We start from the raw sequence: 18198 nt of genomic DNA, 5'->3' as shown, positions 1-18198 counted from the left end.
GGGCTACTCTTCCGATTAGCAACAAGGGATCTTTTATTTGCGCTTCCCACAGGCAGGATAGCACAAACCATGGCCTTTGTTGAACCAGTTATGGATCACTGGTCGGTGCAAGTGGTTTACACCTACCCATTAAGCCTTGCGGAGCACTCACTCAGGGTTTGGAGTCGGTATCTGGATTAAAAATCCCATGCCTCGACTGGGATCTGAACCCAGTACCTACCAGCCTGTAGACCGATGGCCTGCCACGATGCCACCGAGGCTGGTAAAAGAACCCAGGAATGTAAAAAAAACGCACTCCTTAAAATATTGAGGAGTGGAAAATTGCACTTGTCTCAAACCAAAGTTTCAAAAATAATAAATTTTAGTTTTTCTCACACATACATGTATCGTACAAGCCATTCATGATTTTCATTTGCTGAAAATAAGAAATACTTTAATATCGGTATACCAGTCAACTTATAAATAGATCAATAAAAGAAATCTACTTATTCACTTTCAGGGCTTGAAATTAGGGACTTGACTTATAGCCAGGACTGACTTAAAGGCGAAGATATATGGTAACTGGCCCACACGCAGTATTTTTAATGGAGGAGGGGGTGCAAATTCCTTGTGATGGGACCTACATGAGACCTCCTGTTTGAGATATGATGGTGTTACAGGCACAGTGTGGTTTGTGTGATGGGCATGCTTGGACAATATTTCAAAGTTTAACAACATCACTAGAACACATTGATTAGAAATTTATTAAATGTTTTTACTCAATCTCAGAGGAAACCCACTACATTTTTCCATTTGCTGCAAGGGATCTTTTATATGCACTTTCCCAGACATCACAACACATGGGGCACTGGTTTGGATGAAAAAGAACAAAACAATTAAAGAATGGGTCTACCGTAGTGTTTTGATTCTACGATGCAAGCACCTCTGGCGAACGCTCTGCTAACAGAACTTCATCCCCCCCCCCCCCCAACCTACAATATTTCAACATTTTTGTTAACAGGAACTTGGTGCACATGATTTACCTAGGTAACTGATTGTTTGGTTATATAAATTATATTTGTGTTACCTTCAAGTTACCAAACTGTAACACATTTCTATAACAGTTCTGTACTACATTGACATTCCAAATGTATTTTAAATTAAATTAATTGAGTTTTCAATAAGATAGTCAAAACTGAAAAAATGTCCCCTCTTTGATGCAATTTAGCCTATTTTCCGGTCAGCAGCACTTCTAAACTAAAAGGGCCTCTTTTTCTCATTGGGGTAAAAACCAGGGAACAACGGCGGCCAACTTTAAAGAATATGCCTGATCCCCCCCACCACCTTTTTTTAGTTGAGAAGCAAATTAAAACATACCTCCCCACCCCTATTGCTGGCATCTTCCACTACCCATATTCACAGGCCTATATCATTAGCAAGCCCCTATGAACTGGGGGGGGGGGGGTGGAGGCTGTTCACTACCCACCCCCTTCCCCACCACTTGAGGATGGAAATGTACTTGTTTTTCTACTCCATATAAATAATAATAATCTGGCTTGTGCCCTCCCAACCCCCCCCCCCCCCCCCCGAATGTGCTCCCTCACTCCTTTTGAGGGAGTAGCTGCTGTCCCATTTGCCTCCTCTAGTTACAACCCAGACACCCCCCCCCCACCCCCTCATCTAAGTTAAACAAAAAATAATTTCTTTTACAACACTACTAGAGCACATTGATTTATTAATCATCGGCTGTTGGATTGGTAATCGATCAGACTCATAGTCATCAGGGGAAACCCACCACATTTTTCCATTAGTAGCAAGAGATCGTTTATATGCACTTTCACACACACACACACACTCACACAGGAATGCACATACCACAGCCTTTGACCAGTTGTTTGTGTACTGCTTGGAACGTGAAAAAACCCACCCCAATCAGTTGAATGGATCCACCGAGGTGGTTCGATCCTGACGCAAGCACCTTAAGCGAGCTCTCCACCGACTGAGCTACCCACCCCCTTCCACTCTCTGATAACAGTTCTAGAACATGTCTTAATCCTGTAAATTAATGGCTATGTGTCAAACTAACAACAGACATACAACACAACAAAAAAGGTTTCAGGGAAGATATATATCGGTCTAGTAAACAAGCCGACGAGGCGTGAATGGAAGCCGTCTCAGCACTTCAAACCAACCGCACTCAACAACCACAACTAAAAAACATGTAGGCAAAAACCGCTCTTTGAGTTGTGACCTGGCGACAGATTTACCATGTGTTGCCACCATCCCTACACATTCCTGGCGGCTTACGAAGATTCCTGGCTTGTCCGAGCCAAAGTGTGCAGTCATTCGACCCCCGCACTGGACCTGGCAGTCGGAGAAACCACCACCGGCAAGGCCCTTCCTCGTTGTGTCATTCTGGGTTTGGTCGGATCAAGGTCACTACGTAAAGCCACGAGTGGGATCCATTGACCGAGAGAGAGATTTTGACCCAGATTTCACACAACGCGTGGGCGGGGGTTGTACATTTCTCCGCAAAATCTATCTATAGGGTCACATGACCGATTCACGATGAGTCATGTGACCAGCTGGTCAAAAAGACTCGCACGCACGTCGTCGGGTTATAAGTTCAAGCGTTTCTCCGTACCTATACGAATTACAGTTACGTTAACCTACTTTATTTGACCCCCCCCCCCCCCCCACACACACACACCTTATTCCGAAGGTTAAAACTACGCTGCTACTTTCTGCTGAATCAGCTACATCGAAATAAACATTTATAATAATGATATATGCCACAACGAACTGCCTACGCTAGTTGTACCATTATCATTATAGAGTCCATGTAAACTTTCAGTTGCAGTTCAACCCACACTGTTCGCCTGGATCCATATGATGATACATCACTACACTGAATCACACAAATATAGCCTGATGACATCAGTTTAAGCTATTTTCTTTATAAAGTTGCTAACCCTAACTTCCGGGGTATGTACCTTTCTTGTTATAAATAAAATGAATTTGGGTTATTACAAAGAAAAACAGGGAAAGGGGGCGGGCACCCCCCCCCCCCACACACACACACACACACGCAAACTAGTTGAAAAGCGAATAAATATGACATCTTACAAGGCCTACCAAAATTCATAATTGTAAGATGCTGGTATATGTATCCTAATTTGTGGTTTTGTCGCGATAGTCAAAGATATTTTAGCTCTGCCTAATTAACTAATAATTAAGGTCAGTGCCTTTACAGAACAGTTTGGTAAAAGGTGTCCATCACCTTAGCCCACCTGGTCATCACTAAAGCATTTGCGCCTACAATCAACTCCCCCACCCCCTTACGGATTACCCACCCTCAACCCCCACAACTGACATTACCCTTTGTATAGGATATGGTGTAGTCATGATGTTACCTTATTTCATATTCATAAATTCGTCACTTTTAGTTTTAAAAACCCCAACAAAACAAAAAACTTTACTGGATGAACTGCTTTATTCATTGTTTTTGTATATTGTAATTTGCACGTGTTAATAATAAATAAAAAAAAAATTAGGATAGGCCAGGTGATGAATGCGTATGCTATGTGGTATACCATGCACAAATAAATATACAGTCACTCCTTCCTAAAACGGTGGCGGCATGTAGGTGTATATCCTAAATCTAACACGTGTTTGATATTAAACGTGCGCAGAATAAACCTCCGACAGTTGTAATATTATTATATAGAGTAAGAGAAAGTTAATAAGTACCCCATCAAAAAAAAATTAATAATAATAATTAAAAAAATAGTAATAAGAAAAATAATAACAGCAGTTAAAACAACAACAACAAAAACAACAACAAAAAAACCCAAAACGACAACATAAAAAAAAATTAATAATAATAAAAAGTATGCTACGTCACCGGGCGTTCGTTCAGAGTACGAAGCTAACCCCTTTTCGGCGATGTGTTTTTTGTTGTTGTTGTTTTGTGGGTTTTTTGCAGTTATTAGTTTTAAAAAAATAATTTAAAATGATCCATACACTTTACTAGTTTATTAAAGAAACGAGCCCATTTCAAAAAGCCTTGGTAAAGCCCATGCAAACATTGTTTTCAAAAATGGTGTAATAACTCAAACAGATATGGTCTGATATTGAAGATTGGTAAATGAATGTACTGACACTGCCTTCTGAGAACTGAAAATAGCCCCACACTGATATAAAATCATATATTCTTGCCTTCTTTATATTTCACAACTTAAAGTTTGAATAATAATTATTATTAACAAAACAGTGGCTGTATATTAAAAGTGTTTCTGATCATTCTAATATTTGTACTAGGTTAAATTTTATTATATTTCCTAAAATACATTGAATATACAGACACTGATATTCTAAACAAGAAAATACATTTAATTTGTAAGTTTAATCGTAGAAATATTTTATTAGTCAGAAGCATCTTACAATGCAGCAAACTCAGGAATGTCCCTTTAAAACCACGAGATAAAAGTTTCAATGTTTCGTTAACTAAATGTTGAAATCGTGAGGCCTAACTAAACATAAAACCTGGAGCGCAGCATTTAAAACCAGGAGTATAAAAACAGTTCAAATGAAAAACTATAGAGTTAAAAGGATTAACATCACAAAATAAGCTGACTGGGAGAATTAATAAAAGAAAAGGTATAAAAACAGTTATTATGTTCTATATGATTGGGGTTTTTCCTGTGGTTTTTAAAAGGTTATTTTAAATTTCTTGTTATTTTGTGCATGGTGGCGAGTGGTAAAACGGATTAAAAGACTCACAACAAGAAAGAAAAACAGAATAATCATGTGCTTAGCTCATTGAAGTGATGCCAACCCAGTCGTGCAATAATTAGCCAAAATACACTCTAATGTGTCAACAACAAACAGCACATTCCCCGCAGTTCCAAGCCACAGATGCAACTGGTACACACACGATGACATGCCAAGAGCGAAAAACTACCCGCAAATGTTTGTTTCTTGATGACATTAAGTCCGGTTCCGTTATTTTATGTTGACTTTTTCCTCTTTTAAGGATTTAAATTTAGAACACGAGTGACAAATATGTTCCCCTTTGATGGATCCACAATCGCACACACGCAAAGGTGTAAGCTTCAAACAGAGTAGTTAAACGCATTCAACACCCAGAGACCAAGAACTGTTTTATTAAACGACACACTCAACACATTTTAATAGATAGATAGATAACTACTTTAACGTGCTCATATACCACTAGGGTTTCGAACACGCCCATTCAGAGTCCGACCTCCGATAAGATCGGTGGCCTGACTCGGGATGGGGGGGGGGGGGGGTGTAGACATTTTAATTGCGGTTACATGGCGACGGACCTATGCTTAAGGACTACAGAGATAATTAGAGAGGAAACCCGCTTCCGCATTTTCATGGGTTACTGTTTTCGATTAAATAGCAGCAAGGAGCCTTTTATATGCACTATTCCACAGACAGAATAGTTCATAGCTCAGACTTTGTTACAGCATTAGCTTGTGTGGTATGAGACTAAAAATCGAGAATTTTTCAAAAACATACTTGAACTTCTGAATATAAAATGGCGGCCTTTGTTTCAGCATTAGCTTGTCTGGTATGAGAATCACACCAAGAACTGTTCAAAATCATACGTCTGTATACAAGACATGGGCGGATCCAGGAAATATTTTTAGGGGGGGGGACCAAAAAAGAAGGGCACATTGACTCGTCAAAAGGGCACCTTACTACAAGTTTTGATATTTACAATTAATATGAATTCCTACAGTTCTACGTCATAATATACTAGCAATAATGAAGTAAATTGGCGTCACTCGCGTTAGAACCTCAATGGGGCCCCATTGAGACTCAATAACACAGACACATATCTGCAAGCTTGCGCATGTACACGAAAATCTTGATTTCATTTATCTACAATATAATTATTGTTTACTTAAAAAAAAAAAAATTCTACAAACAAAAAGGGCACTTGGACATTTTGAGGGCACTTGAACAATTTTTTTGGGGGACGCGTCCCCCTGGTCCCCCCCCCCCCTTGGATCCGCCCATGCAAGACGGCGTCTAAAGAATATTGCAGTAACTCAGCCAAAAGGAAGTGATTTTGTACACATGTATATATAATTTTACAGGGGCGGAATTTAGCTCAGTCGATTGAGTTCTCGCCTGAGGTGCTTACGTTGCAGGATGGAACTACATCGGTGGATCCATTCAAATAATTAGGTTTTTTTTCGTTCCAACCAGTGCAGCATAACTGGTCAAAGGCCGTGGTATGTGCTTTCCTGTCTGTATATAAAAGATCCCTTGCTACTAATGTAAAAAAAATTACCGGGTTTCCTCTCTAAGACTGTCGTAGTTACCAAATGATACAGACAAGAAAAGGCATGTGCAACGATACGATTTTGAAACATTTAAAATAGTTCCGTTATTCGACTATCAAAATTCGTAATTATAAAAAAACATTTATGAAAATGAAAAAAGATGCATTTATGAATAGTCGTAAGTTATAAATATAATGAACACAAAAAAACAAAAAACAAAACCCGAAAATCAGTAGAACAGGTTTACTTGATTACAGTGATAGAAATAAGCAGAATGTTTTACTAGTCCAACGAACAAATAAATCTAGAAATCTACTTCTATTTTCACTTGTCCAAATAAATGGTTTGTTTTATTCAAGTACCAGAATGATGTTTTTGATTGCTTAAAATGAAACTGCATTGAACATTTTCACTTGTCCACAGGACAAGCACCAAGGTGCATTTTGTTTGTCGGAATAGTTTTTCACTTGTCAGGACAAACAGTCAAGTGCTTATTTCGAACACTCGATTACAAATACTCATTTCTGTGGTTGGGACGGGAGGGAAAACAATTAGAGAACGAGTCCCCCGAGGGGGTTCAATCCTGTGTTATAGCTAAACATTACATTCGCGTTTTATTTGGTGTTTAGTATAATATCGGAATCCAAATTGCAATGAAACCCCCTGCGCGTGCTGTAACCTCACCGTGGTGCAGGGTGTAACATTCTCTTTGAGAATGGCCAATACAGCACAAATCCCCTTGTTTTCTTTCGAGATACAATTGAAATTTTGAGTAAAAGTCTGTGATATTTGTATTTTTGCACAATTCTTTACACTGTTTTTATTTAAATCTTGAATTTTTATATTGATGTTGATCATCACTTTATTTGTTTGCATTACCATAGTTTGACACCCAATAGCCGATGTATTTTTCGTTCTGGGGTGTCGTTAAACATTCATTCATTCATTGCAATGAAACTGAGCAACAAAAATAAAAATAAAATTAAACTTAAAAAACTACGACACTGTTAATCAGTTCGCGTGCACGTCGTGATTATCGGGTGACTGCGACCACATCTGAGACGACGACGTCAAGTCTGCGAGATTCCTGCGACTAGCAGAGCGGTGTGTGCACAGGTGACTGTGTGTGAACAGTGGCGGAGTCGCGCGAACTCTTTGACGGATAACACTGGGATGCATAGTTGAGATAAACCACACCTGGTCGACAAACCGCAAAAACTACACCGCCAAAAACGCTTTCAAATGTATTTTTTGTTGTGTTTTTAGATCATGTTTTAACGTTTCTTTCAGCGAATGTCTCCATGTAGTAGTCACAAATTGAAACTTATTATATGTACCATAAAACTAGAAACTAGTATAGGTATAAACAAAAAAATATACATATGTATACAATATACATAATTGTGTGTGTGTGCGTGCGTGTTTGCGTGCTTGCGTGCGCGTTTAGTTGTTTAATATCAGTTACCTTTTGTTTAGGAATATACTTCATTCAAGTCCGTTAGAATTAAAGAAAGTTTTAAAGTTAGATATATCAGAGACCGGACTCGGGATAGGCGTGTTCAAAACTCTTGTGGTACATTAAAATATTTACTTACTTAAAGTTGCATACGTTTTTAAACATAAAAACGAATGTAGCCTATTTTATTCTTTATATATTCACAACTACAAAAAACCCAAAATCCCTCAGGTTTAAAAGAAATCTAATTACATCTTTTCTAACTAAAATTTACCATGGAGCTGTTAATCTTTAAAACGATTTCCACACCCGTGGGATATTTCTATGTGAAACCACAAAAATTTCACTTTTACAACTTGTTTTCGACAATGAGTGTGTACGAACATGCAAATATACATAATCTTACAACGACGGTTTTAAAGCATTTTTCTTTTAAATGTTTAAAAACTTTCTTTACATAGCAGGCGAGTGTTCGGTGGGGGGGGGGGGGGGGGGGGGGGAGGGTCGGTGTCTAAAGCGAATATTCTTTCTTTTTTTAAAAAGTATTTTCCTGGGAGCATGACTCGACCTCCCCCTCTCCATAAAATTCCGTTCGCCACAGTCTATACCCCCACCCCCAACCCCCGCCTAAATTCCTACACACGCGCCGGCGTATCTTGGGTCAATTATTCCTACGAATGTGATTAAAATTGTTTTTCAGTAATAATTTGGAAAAGGGAAACACTACAATAAGTTTTGTTAATTTTTCAATATGGAAATAACAAATCTTTGGCAGACGGAAAATTAAGGAAAGGAAAAACAGATTCTTTTAAAAATGTCGTTTAAAGACTCCCAATTTGTTTGCGCTACTTAACGCGAAAATATCCGTATTTCGCCACTCTCCGCAACAAACGGGAGGGCGTTAATAGTTGCTAATGCAGCGTGCACTTCTTCGACTTTTACACACCTGGGAGCGAAAGACACCGAGCACGAAGTTGCCGATGAAGGCAAACGAACAAATCTCTTCAAGTGAAGCATTTCCAAAAATACTGTCTGTGTAAGATGTCGTGACCTGCAGAGTTTAGGCGCATTTCGCCGGATTAAACACGACGTGCACACCTGGCAGGTAGAAAACCACAAAACGTTTCATACCTCGGGAAGTCACAACCACAGCATAATAGTGCCGTTAGCTGGAGTTAAAGTAGCAATCTCGAGTATATTTAAAAGTAAAATAAAAATTAATGCAACCATTTAGAATAGACCATTAACATTAATTTTTCTTATCGTCACACGCCATTCTTCGATATAAAAAAGAAGTTATAATCTTTACTTTTGATCACATAAAAATGTATTATTCTCTATTTTAACATTTTCCCGCTGTTTTGTGCTACATACTGCAGTCGTCCGCGGCAGTCGACAATGCCGTGGGGATTGCCGCGGATTTTTTTTTTTTTTTTTTTAAATTCTTCTTTGCACTTTTTTTGCCGTGGTTTATATCCTTTTTTACAGCATGTTTTGTTTTGTTTTGTTGGGGGGTTTTTTGCGGTAATTTTTTTTTTCATTTCAGGGGTTAAGTATCATACTGGATGTATTAAAACAGCGACAAACGTATGAAGGCACTTATCGGTAATCGTTGATTGAGGCACACAGGAGTTAATTAAAACTGAAGATGTGTTTGTATTTTTTATCAGTAAACGGCGCTTTAATATGGTGCGGCGAGTTACAGATTTAAGATACTCATTTGTATAGGTTCTGATTATTTACCAATTTAATGGATGACACGAAAGAAAATAACTAAAATATAAAAATGATATTATATACGAATGGCATTTATAACGGACAAAATAATTGTGAAGAGAAACGATAGACCTAAGACACGGTGATTGAAAGCTGCATATAATATCACTAGCAGAATGTTACTGTGCATCCAGAATTATACTATATATTTCACCCTTTATATTTCCATCCTTTACCACTAACAACAGTTACAAAAGTACTGAGATTAATTTTGTTAAGCTATCTAGACAAATGGTTGTTACAAACTGAGCATACCCAGTTCGCTATAGGTTTTGTACACTTATTAATAGAGATTCAATAACGGAGACGTTAAAAGTATATACACATGCGGTACCAAACACAGTTGGCCTCAGACCACAATTAATTTCGCTATATGTTTCTATATAGCCTTAGTGGCTATAACATTTTTATTAATATCAGCAGGCCCGTGAAGTTTTGTATGTACCTTTGCCTGCATGGGGGACACATACCCTGAAAAGGACAACCCCTGTTGTCCAGCTCTTTCTCCCAGCATATTGGTTTAAACAGACACACCCTCTAAACCAGGCCGGAGTACACCCATTTTACAGAAAAAGCACTACTTTTGCATGGGCCGGAATTACCACAAACAAGTCTTCAATGTCAACAAGTTACACATGTTTACAAACTACATGCTATCCCCTGTCACTTCAGTCAAACAGTTGCCACTTCATAGCTGTCTGCCATGAAATAATCACAGTCAAACAGCAGACTACTTGCGCGGTGAAACTTCCGGATTTTGGACAACCAAATGGGAAGATAACTGTAATCTGAGGCCAGTTCTGTGTACAGATCTGCTGAAATTGAGAAATCTAATTTCAGACTTGATCAGTTTTCTTTTCTAGTTTCTTGTATTTTCTTGTATTCTTCGATTTCTATTTGTCTTTTGTGAAGGTTTGTCTTACATTCTTCGATTTCGTTTACATGTGTTCCATTTTCTGTTAGACATAATCATTAAAACAATGTATAGTCCTAGCCTACGCTAACTATATATATTAAAAATAATAGATTTAAATAACGAAATTTATAACCATTTGCCAGTAGCATCATACAACAAGAACTGCGCCTATTTTATTTAGGTTGTGTCCGCTTTAATAACGTATCAATTTACGTATGTATGACGACAATAATGTTAAAGGTGGATAAAGACTTGTGGTGACTATTAAAGCAAGCAATTTGTTTAAAATAATTTTTTTTTTTTTTGTACAAAAAAGATCATGTTTTAATCGTTTCAAATCCATGACAACTTGAAAAGTACATCTGTAACTCAAAATGTTTGGATTTATTGGCGTTTTTTTTTTCTTTCTCAAAATACAGTCAGTCGTGGCATTGTTACAAACCGTTAAACACACTCTGCGAACACACCTTTATGAAAGCCAGAGCAAGGTACGTAACTTGAGGCCATCAAAGTCACCAAGTGTGAATCCAGCGATTATGATAACAATATATTTCGTCTCAGGAAACATACACATGTTTATGAGGACATGACTACGCAATAAAAACGTTTCAAGAACATTCATTAAAGGGTGAAAAGGAATGAAAAATGAGACGGTCGAGCAAATTTCGCGTTTCACACAGTGTCACGCACATGTGGTGTATACTTAACCCTTGGCGTAAGCTGTCAGGTAAAAACCCCAACTCAACCAGAAGTGATTAATGAGTACTGAATAAAATAATTATACTAAAGCTGCAATCTCACGAATGTGTAAAACAAAACATCAATACGGATTTACTTCCAGTGATAACAAGTGTGTCTGCATGGGGGAGGGTTCGGGTTTGACACTTCCACCCCACTCAAAGCAATATATATGTATATATGACATGAGGTGGAATGCCAAGCGAACTTAGGGGGTCGTTTTTGTTGTTGTTGTTTTTTGGGGGGTCGTAAAAAACTGAAAATTAATATATAATAAAATTATAATTGTCGCAAAATTTACGGGGGGGGGGGGGGGTGGCCACCTGGGTGCCCCCTAGATCCACCTCTGATAACCATGTATTACAAACCATGACGGAAGACATGTTTGTCGTATCAATACACATGAGTTTATTAAATTTGGCACTTGTATTTGTATTTTGCATTAGAAAACGATGTTTTAAGATGGTTGAAACAGACAAACATGAAACTCGAGGGATATGACTGCAGCTTTAAACTATACGTATCATATTAATCCACATTCACACTCAGTGATGTTCATTCAGTAATTATTTTGGTGTTATAAATAATCAAAAATACTAATTATAAATTAATATAGGACTAAATGTTGTTGAAAAAGTATGGATACATGATGGTTCATGCAAAAATTATGAGTTTCTGAACTTGTTTTTGATGACTTTAAGAGGTCGTTAAGCGTAGCCTCTAAATTTCTCCGTGATTTTTCCATTTCTCTACTACTACTACTACTACTACTACTACTCAATATCGGACTTTGTAAACTATGATATTATAACTTTATTCATGTTGAACAATTTATAGTATATATTGTTTAACCATAAATAAAATTATAATGCATGCATACTGTATATATCATGGTACCCATAATATTTATGTCAGGTCAAAGTGGTTTCACATCCCAATAATTATGCTAATTTCGCTTTGTTTACCTTAAAGCCGATTTACAACGTGCAAATTTGACAAAGTTGGCGATACCACGTGCACAGCAATTTACATAATGCATGTAAGCATTGTTGTGGGGTCGGTAGCTTATTACTAACTCAGTTTGCGTAAAATCTAACCGCGGAAGTATTTAACAAATAGTTTAAGCCTAAATCCGGACAGAACAACACACGCATGCCCCTGTTTTAATCGGACTTGTGTCTTGAAAGACGCAAAGAAAATGCAAACAACAACAAAAATATATCTCCTGTATTAAATTGGCGAGACTTGGTTTAAAAACTATGGCAGTGTTAAAGGCATTGGTCCTGGCTTTTTAGGCAGTATAAAATAGTTTCGGTTATTACAGCTTTTGGGGGTTTTCAAAAATTTATTTATTTATTTATTTATAGTATTTTTCCATGTGCTACGATTTTGGCATTGTGTGCCCGTACAGTGCGGAATGAGGAAAACCGATGCATCAAGGAGTCATTTTATTTTTATGGTTATCAATCATAACTGTGATTTCACACGAGCCATCGTCGCGCCAGAAATCTTGCACATAGAAAACGATCCTCAGTGTCAAGTAATATATTTAGTAAAATACAGTAAAGTAAAATGAATTAAAAACGAAAAAAGAAAAGAAAACGAAAAAAAAAAAAAAAAAAAAAATATTGTAAAAAAAATATTTACATAACTCACCCCCCCCCCCCCCCCAAAAAAAAAGAGGAAAAAAACCCCCAACAAACAAAAAACAAAGAAAAAACAAACAAAACAAAAACAAACAAAGTCAAACAACAAAAACAACCCCAAAACATCTAACAGTTGACAACAGAGACCGGGCTTGGGGTGGACGTGCCTGAACCTTAAATAGTATATGGGCACGTTAAAAGAGCATAGGACCAGCCCGTAAATGTTGCAAAAGACAGTCCACTCCACCCTCCTACCACCACCACCAGCCAAGACTTTAATTACTTGTGACAACCACGCTAAAAAAACCAACACCCCCGAAAAAAAAGAGAAAAAAAACAACCTTAAGTATAACTGAAATGTCCTGACATTCCACAAACACGTGTGTTACCTCTAAAACTATTTTTTATTACAGAAGTTACTAAACTGCAAATTAGACGCACCTCTCTGGCAATCTTCTCTAGCCGACCCTATACGCGTGCTGGCTTTATGACAAACAATGAAATGCGACAATGCCGTGAAAAATCAGGGATCGGCATGGCGCTTACAGCTTTGCCCAGGGCTTAATGTCCAGGGTCAATTGCACAATCACTTAGATAAACAACAACATCCTACAACAAATAACCCAGTACTACTGCCAGCTCCCGAATTGTTAAAAAGATGCTCCTGTGCAGAGAGACATTGCAAACTGATACATAGGTAACCTCTATAAAGCGTACGTCCATCTGCCCATTGCGTTTAACTGATTTTACAGTTTAGCTTAATAAACAGTCTTAGTATCCATTAACATGTACATATAATTTGATTTAAAAAAATCCAAATAAACTTCTAGATTATCCTATCAACTTTATTTTTAAAATACCTCTTTCTCAAAGTTTTAAAAGAAAGGGAAAAAGTTATGAGTATTATTATCATTACAAATTGCATCTGTGTCACTTTAAATTTTGCCGTTAAGCTACAGTAATAAATAAATAAATAAATAAATAATAATTAACTTCGACTTCAGTTTAAAAGTCAAAGACGGAAGAAAATAACCTCCTATATATAATGAAGAAAAACCTTTACATCAACGAACTTCGCAAGCTAATCTATATGACGACTCAGTTTATGTATATTATTTGCATTTCTAAACTAAACGTCCCGCGTGTAAACAGTGTGCGGTATTCAACACATTACCAATTGAAGTTAATGATTATATTTTAAAATATCGACCGTCAAAATCGATCAAATAACCATTTTAACACGCTAATTAGTGAAAGTAGCATGTATTATTTAAAACAGATAGACGTTAAGAAAACAACACTAATTTACATTTATATATGCATGTTTCTCTTGATGCATGTAAGACAACTGCTGAAAAATGTAGCGGGTTTTCCCTAAGACTGTCAGAATTATCGAATATCTAACATCCATTAGCCGATGATTAATCAATCAATGTGCTCTAGTGGTGTCGTTAAACAAAACAAACAAGTATCTCTTCATATTGAGTTACATTAAACGTTTTTAAACATACATAAATCATACATTATCATTTATTCCAAGACTAAATAATATATTATTTATTTATTTATCTATCTATCTATTATAAGCGAAAACTAATTCTTCTGCACGAGAAGGTTACTTTTTAGTCTTATTTCCTCAGATAATTCCATCGTCTGTCATCGGATATTATATATCATTTAACTTTCATGTCACGGACGAACATACATCATATTATGTAACGAAAACACTAAAACAGACTAGACGTTTAACTTCTTGTAACGTTTAGCTAAGTAATGGCTAAGTAATGGCTAAGTAATGTATATAAAAATTAAAAACGCAAAAAACAGGAACTTTAAAAAAGGTATGAGGTAGAAAAATATACATTTTACTAGGAACAGTCTTAGTATGTTCTTTTCCAAATATATGTATGTATGTGTGTGTGTGTGTGTGTGTGTGTGTGTGTGTGCGTGCGTGCGTGCGTGCGTACGTACACACCTGCGTGCGTACATCATGCGTGTGTGCTTGTGTTTGCCCTAATACACGCCAAGCGTTACTATTTATTTCACATATATTTTATTTATTTATTTATATTTATATTACTTTTTCTCAAAATAACCGTACAGCGTCACTGTATACATGTATGTATGTATGTACATACGTACGTACGCATATGTGTATGTACTCAATATATTTATTCATCAGTTAGTTTGATTTCCTGCTCATCTAGTGTATGTTATGTGTGATAATATATTGCTACTTAAAACATTTGACATTCTACCGATTTTACAGTTTTCAGTAACATGTACATATAATACGTTAGGGGAACTACATTTTGACATTCAAGGAAGTAATGCAACTGCAAACGTAACAATGGTAACAATTATTTCCTCATAAAAGAGTTATTATTCAGCCAAAAGAGGATGATGTCAACGCAGTCTCAGAGAGAGAGAGAGAGAGAGAGAGAGAGAGAGAGAGAGAGAGAGAGAGAGAGAGAGAGAGAGAGAGAGAGAGAGGACAGAGAGAAAGAAAGGACAGAGTGATAAAGAAAATACAGAGATAGAGAGAGAAATGAAGAAAGGACAGAGAGAGAGAGAGAGAGAGAGAGAGAGAGAGAGAGAGAGAGAGAGAGAGAGAGAAAGAGAGAGAGAGAGTCACATAAATATGTTTTTAAGTAATCAAGGGCATATTCTATCCTATGTCATCGGGAGAGTACAGTAAAAAAGTAAAGTAAAAAATGGAATACGTTTTAGACTTTAACAAACAACAGCAATACATTGAATTATACTATGACGCCATAAATGTATCTTTAGCTGAGAAGTTACAATATAAACCCACTGTTCAGTATCAGTAACATAGTGCGTGAGACGTCACAATTTAAAATATTAAATTACAAAAAAATGAGTATTGCTTTGTTAACACAGACACCACCACCACCAACAAAAAGACCGTGTTTTAATATATCACTGTTACTGTTGTCGAAGGGTGTTATGGACATGTTTTGTATATTTTATCTATTATTGATATTTCCTAAACAGTACCATGCACACATGCTAAACAGCAATAAAAAAAACAAAATTGTGTATTTTATGTATATTTTGTAAAATATATTTAATGTGCTGTAAACATTTCTAAAACAACCATACACACTCTAAAATAGCAATATAAAATATATTTAAAAAACCACACATAAACAATGTAAGATTATATAATATGATTATAAATGAATGACAAGAAATGAAACTGAAATCTTACCTTGCCCCGGTCCATGTCGAAGTTTACAAACTCCTGTGTCGGTACCCTATCCTCGGGTTTGTCTGACCAGGCGTTAGAAGCAAAACTAAGCTGTAGATTAGTACCCGTCCCCACGAATGCCTGAAAATTGTCGTTATAGAGTAATTAATACTATTATAGTAGCTAATGGTTTCAGAATAGAATAGAAAACACAGTATAGAAAAGAATCTCAAAATAACAAATCTCATATAAGGACATTCAAAGAAAAAAAAACATGAGAGAAATATATAGATAGACGAAAGGAGGGTGAGAGAGAGAGAGAGAGAGAGAGAGAGAGAGAGAGAGAGAGAGAGAGAGAGAGAGAGAGAGAGAGAGAGAGAGACAGAGACAGAGAACGAGAGAGTTTAACGTATTTTTCTTTATTACATGATTTTAACTTTACATTAAACCAGGAAACTGCACACGGTTATTTGTGAAAACTTATCAGGGTTACGCGATAACAACAATATCTTATCCGTACTTTGCCCTTATCGCGTTTGAAGTTTTAGTAAAACTTGACATTTACAACTTTAAATATGATAGAAAACTAATAGATTTAAAGTAATTTATCGCGGGGAAAAGGGCACCGCGTGCTACGGACTCGAATGAGTAATCACGGGGGAAAATGGGTTTGGCCCGAACTAAACGAGAAATACGTTCATCGAGGTAAAAGAGCTTTAAGTGCGTATGTGTGTATATATCCACTCACTATATCGGCATGGCCCTCACGACACTCCGTTTGAAATCTTAGCTGCCTTTCTTCTTGGGGCCTGTCCCTGAATCCAGTATATCTCACCTGAAAACATAAACAAAATACACCTCAGAACAAGTTATATCCACTGTGAAACACGTGAAGACTTTTACTTCCAATAGTACTCCAACTTCTTACTCCACGGTGGTTAATAAGTAAAAACACGCAAAACACTTCCGGGTGTTATCAAGTGAAATAAAACTGCTAACCTCACATTCTCGACTAAGTTTTCTAAATAGTTCATCATTTTCAAACTTTCCTCTCTGGTCCGTCACAACTCTAGGCATCTTCAGTGTAAACTTCTCCCTAACTTTACTACACAACGTGTTCGGAACAACTGACAACATGTTTTCCGTACTCTGTTCATTCATCAAATACACAACAATAAGCGTGACATGTCTATCAGTGCTCTACTTTTCTGATTGGCTGAACGATTATGACAGAGGTGACCCCCGAACATTCCCGAAGCTCGCCGATTCCCTTATAAGGTAGTTTTCGACATCGGAATCCAAAACGTCACATCTCGTCGTTGGTTCGTACATTCTTATGCTAAAAATATTTATAAATATTCAACGACAACCCCATATATGGTAGTGTAGGTCACCGTAATGAATTATTCATCATCCGTATAAGGCAGTCGGTGTCCTAGTTTCTCAATAATACGGCTTACTAGAATATTGAAGTTGGCGTATCCAGAAAGAACAACACGTTATTGATTTCTGTTCTACTACGGCTGATTTACCGTTGAAGTCATACACAGCGGTGGCGGAGGGTTGTCAACAAAATGGTCACGTACTGCAGAAGATAAATTTAGCAGCGAAAAAAATAAACTGATACGAGTTTATTGATTTACGTGCTAAATATAAATCCCACCGCTCTGGTAATTTAGTGTTTGAGTAAACACTTCCAAGTTAAATGAAATATTGATGAAATAAACATTGCTATTAATTAATTGACTTTTATGAATGAAAGCGATGTCAAAACAGAGTGAAACAAACATGATAAAAGGGTAAATAAAATATAATAAAGATATAAAAGCGTATTTACTGCTCAACAAAATAATAAAATAAACAAGCAAGGAAAAATAAAATTTAGCAGAAAAATAAATATGTTATTATAACAAACTTAAAGATAAAATAATAATAATATCAACAACAAGAACATAAAAGTTCATAATAATAACAATGTAAAAGTTCATTCTGATAAACATTTCAATGAAGAAAATTAAAAGTTTTTGTTTAATGTTTCTCCGGGTTTTTTTCTTTTTTCTTTAATTTATATTTTCTTTGGTTTAAATCTAATCAGCACTGGGATAGATAAAATTTTCACCTTGCATATATTTCGATGATAACATTTTAAAATGATT

General features: G+C 36.6%; 1 protein-coding gene across 2 annotated transcripts in view; it reads right to left on the bottom strand.

The window, feature by feature from the left end:
* LOC121388882 (core-binding factor subunit beta-like) overlaps positions 1–17195 on the bottom strand; it is a 57970-nt gene extending 40775 nt beyond the window's left edge. Inside the window, exons 1-3 of one of the 2 annotated variants that reach the window (XM_041520411.1) lie at positions 17042–17195; positions 16791–16877; positions 16064–16183 (exon numbers count right to left, since the gene is read on the bottom strand). In XM_041520411.1, coding sequence (XP_041376345.1) covers positions 16064–16183; positions 16791–16877; positions 17042–17179 — 345 coding nt within the window. In that variant the 5' untranslated portion in view covers positions 17180–17195. The remainder of the gene's footprint in view (positions 1–16063; positions 16184–16790; positions 16878–17041) is intronic. The other variant, XM_041520410.1, reaches the window with a different exon arrangement.
* Positions 17196–18198: the final 1003 nt, after the last annotated feature.

This window comes from Gigantopelta aegis, chromosome 14 (assembly GCF_016097555.1).
Source record: "Gigantopelta aegis isolate Gae_Host chromosome 14, Gae_host_genome, whole genome shotgun sequence".
Classification (NCBI taxonomy): domain Eukaryota; kingdom Metazoa; phylum Mollusca; class Gastropoda; order Neomphalida; family Peltospiridae; genus Gigantopelta; species Gigantopelta aegis.
The sequence above is the reverse complement of the archived record's forward strand: the minus strand, read 5'-3'. Positions and strand labels throughout refer to the sequence as shown.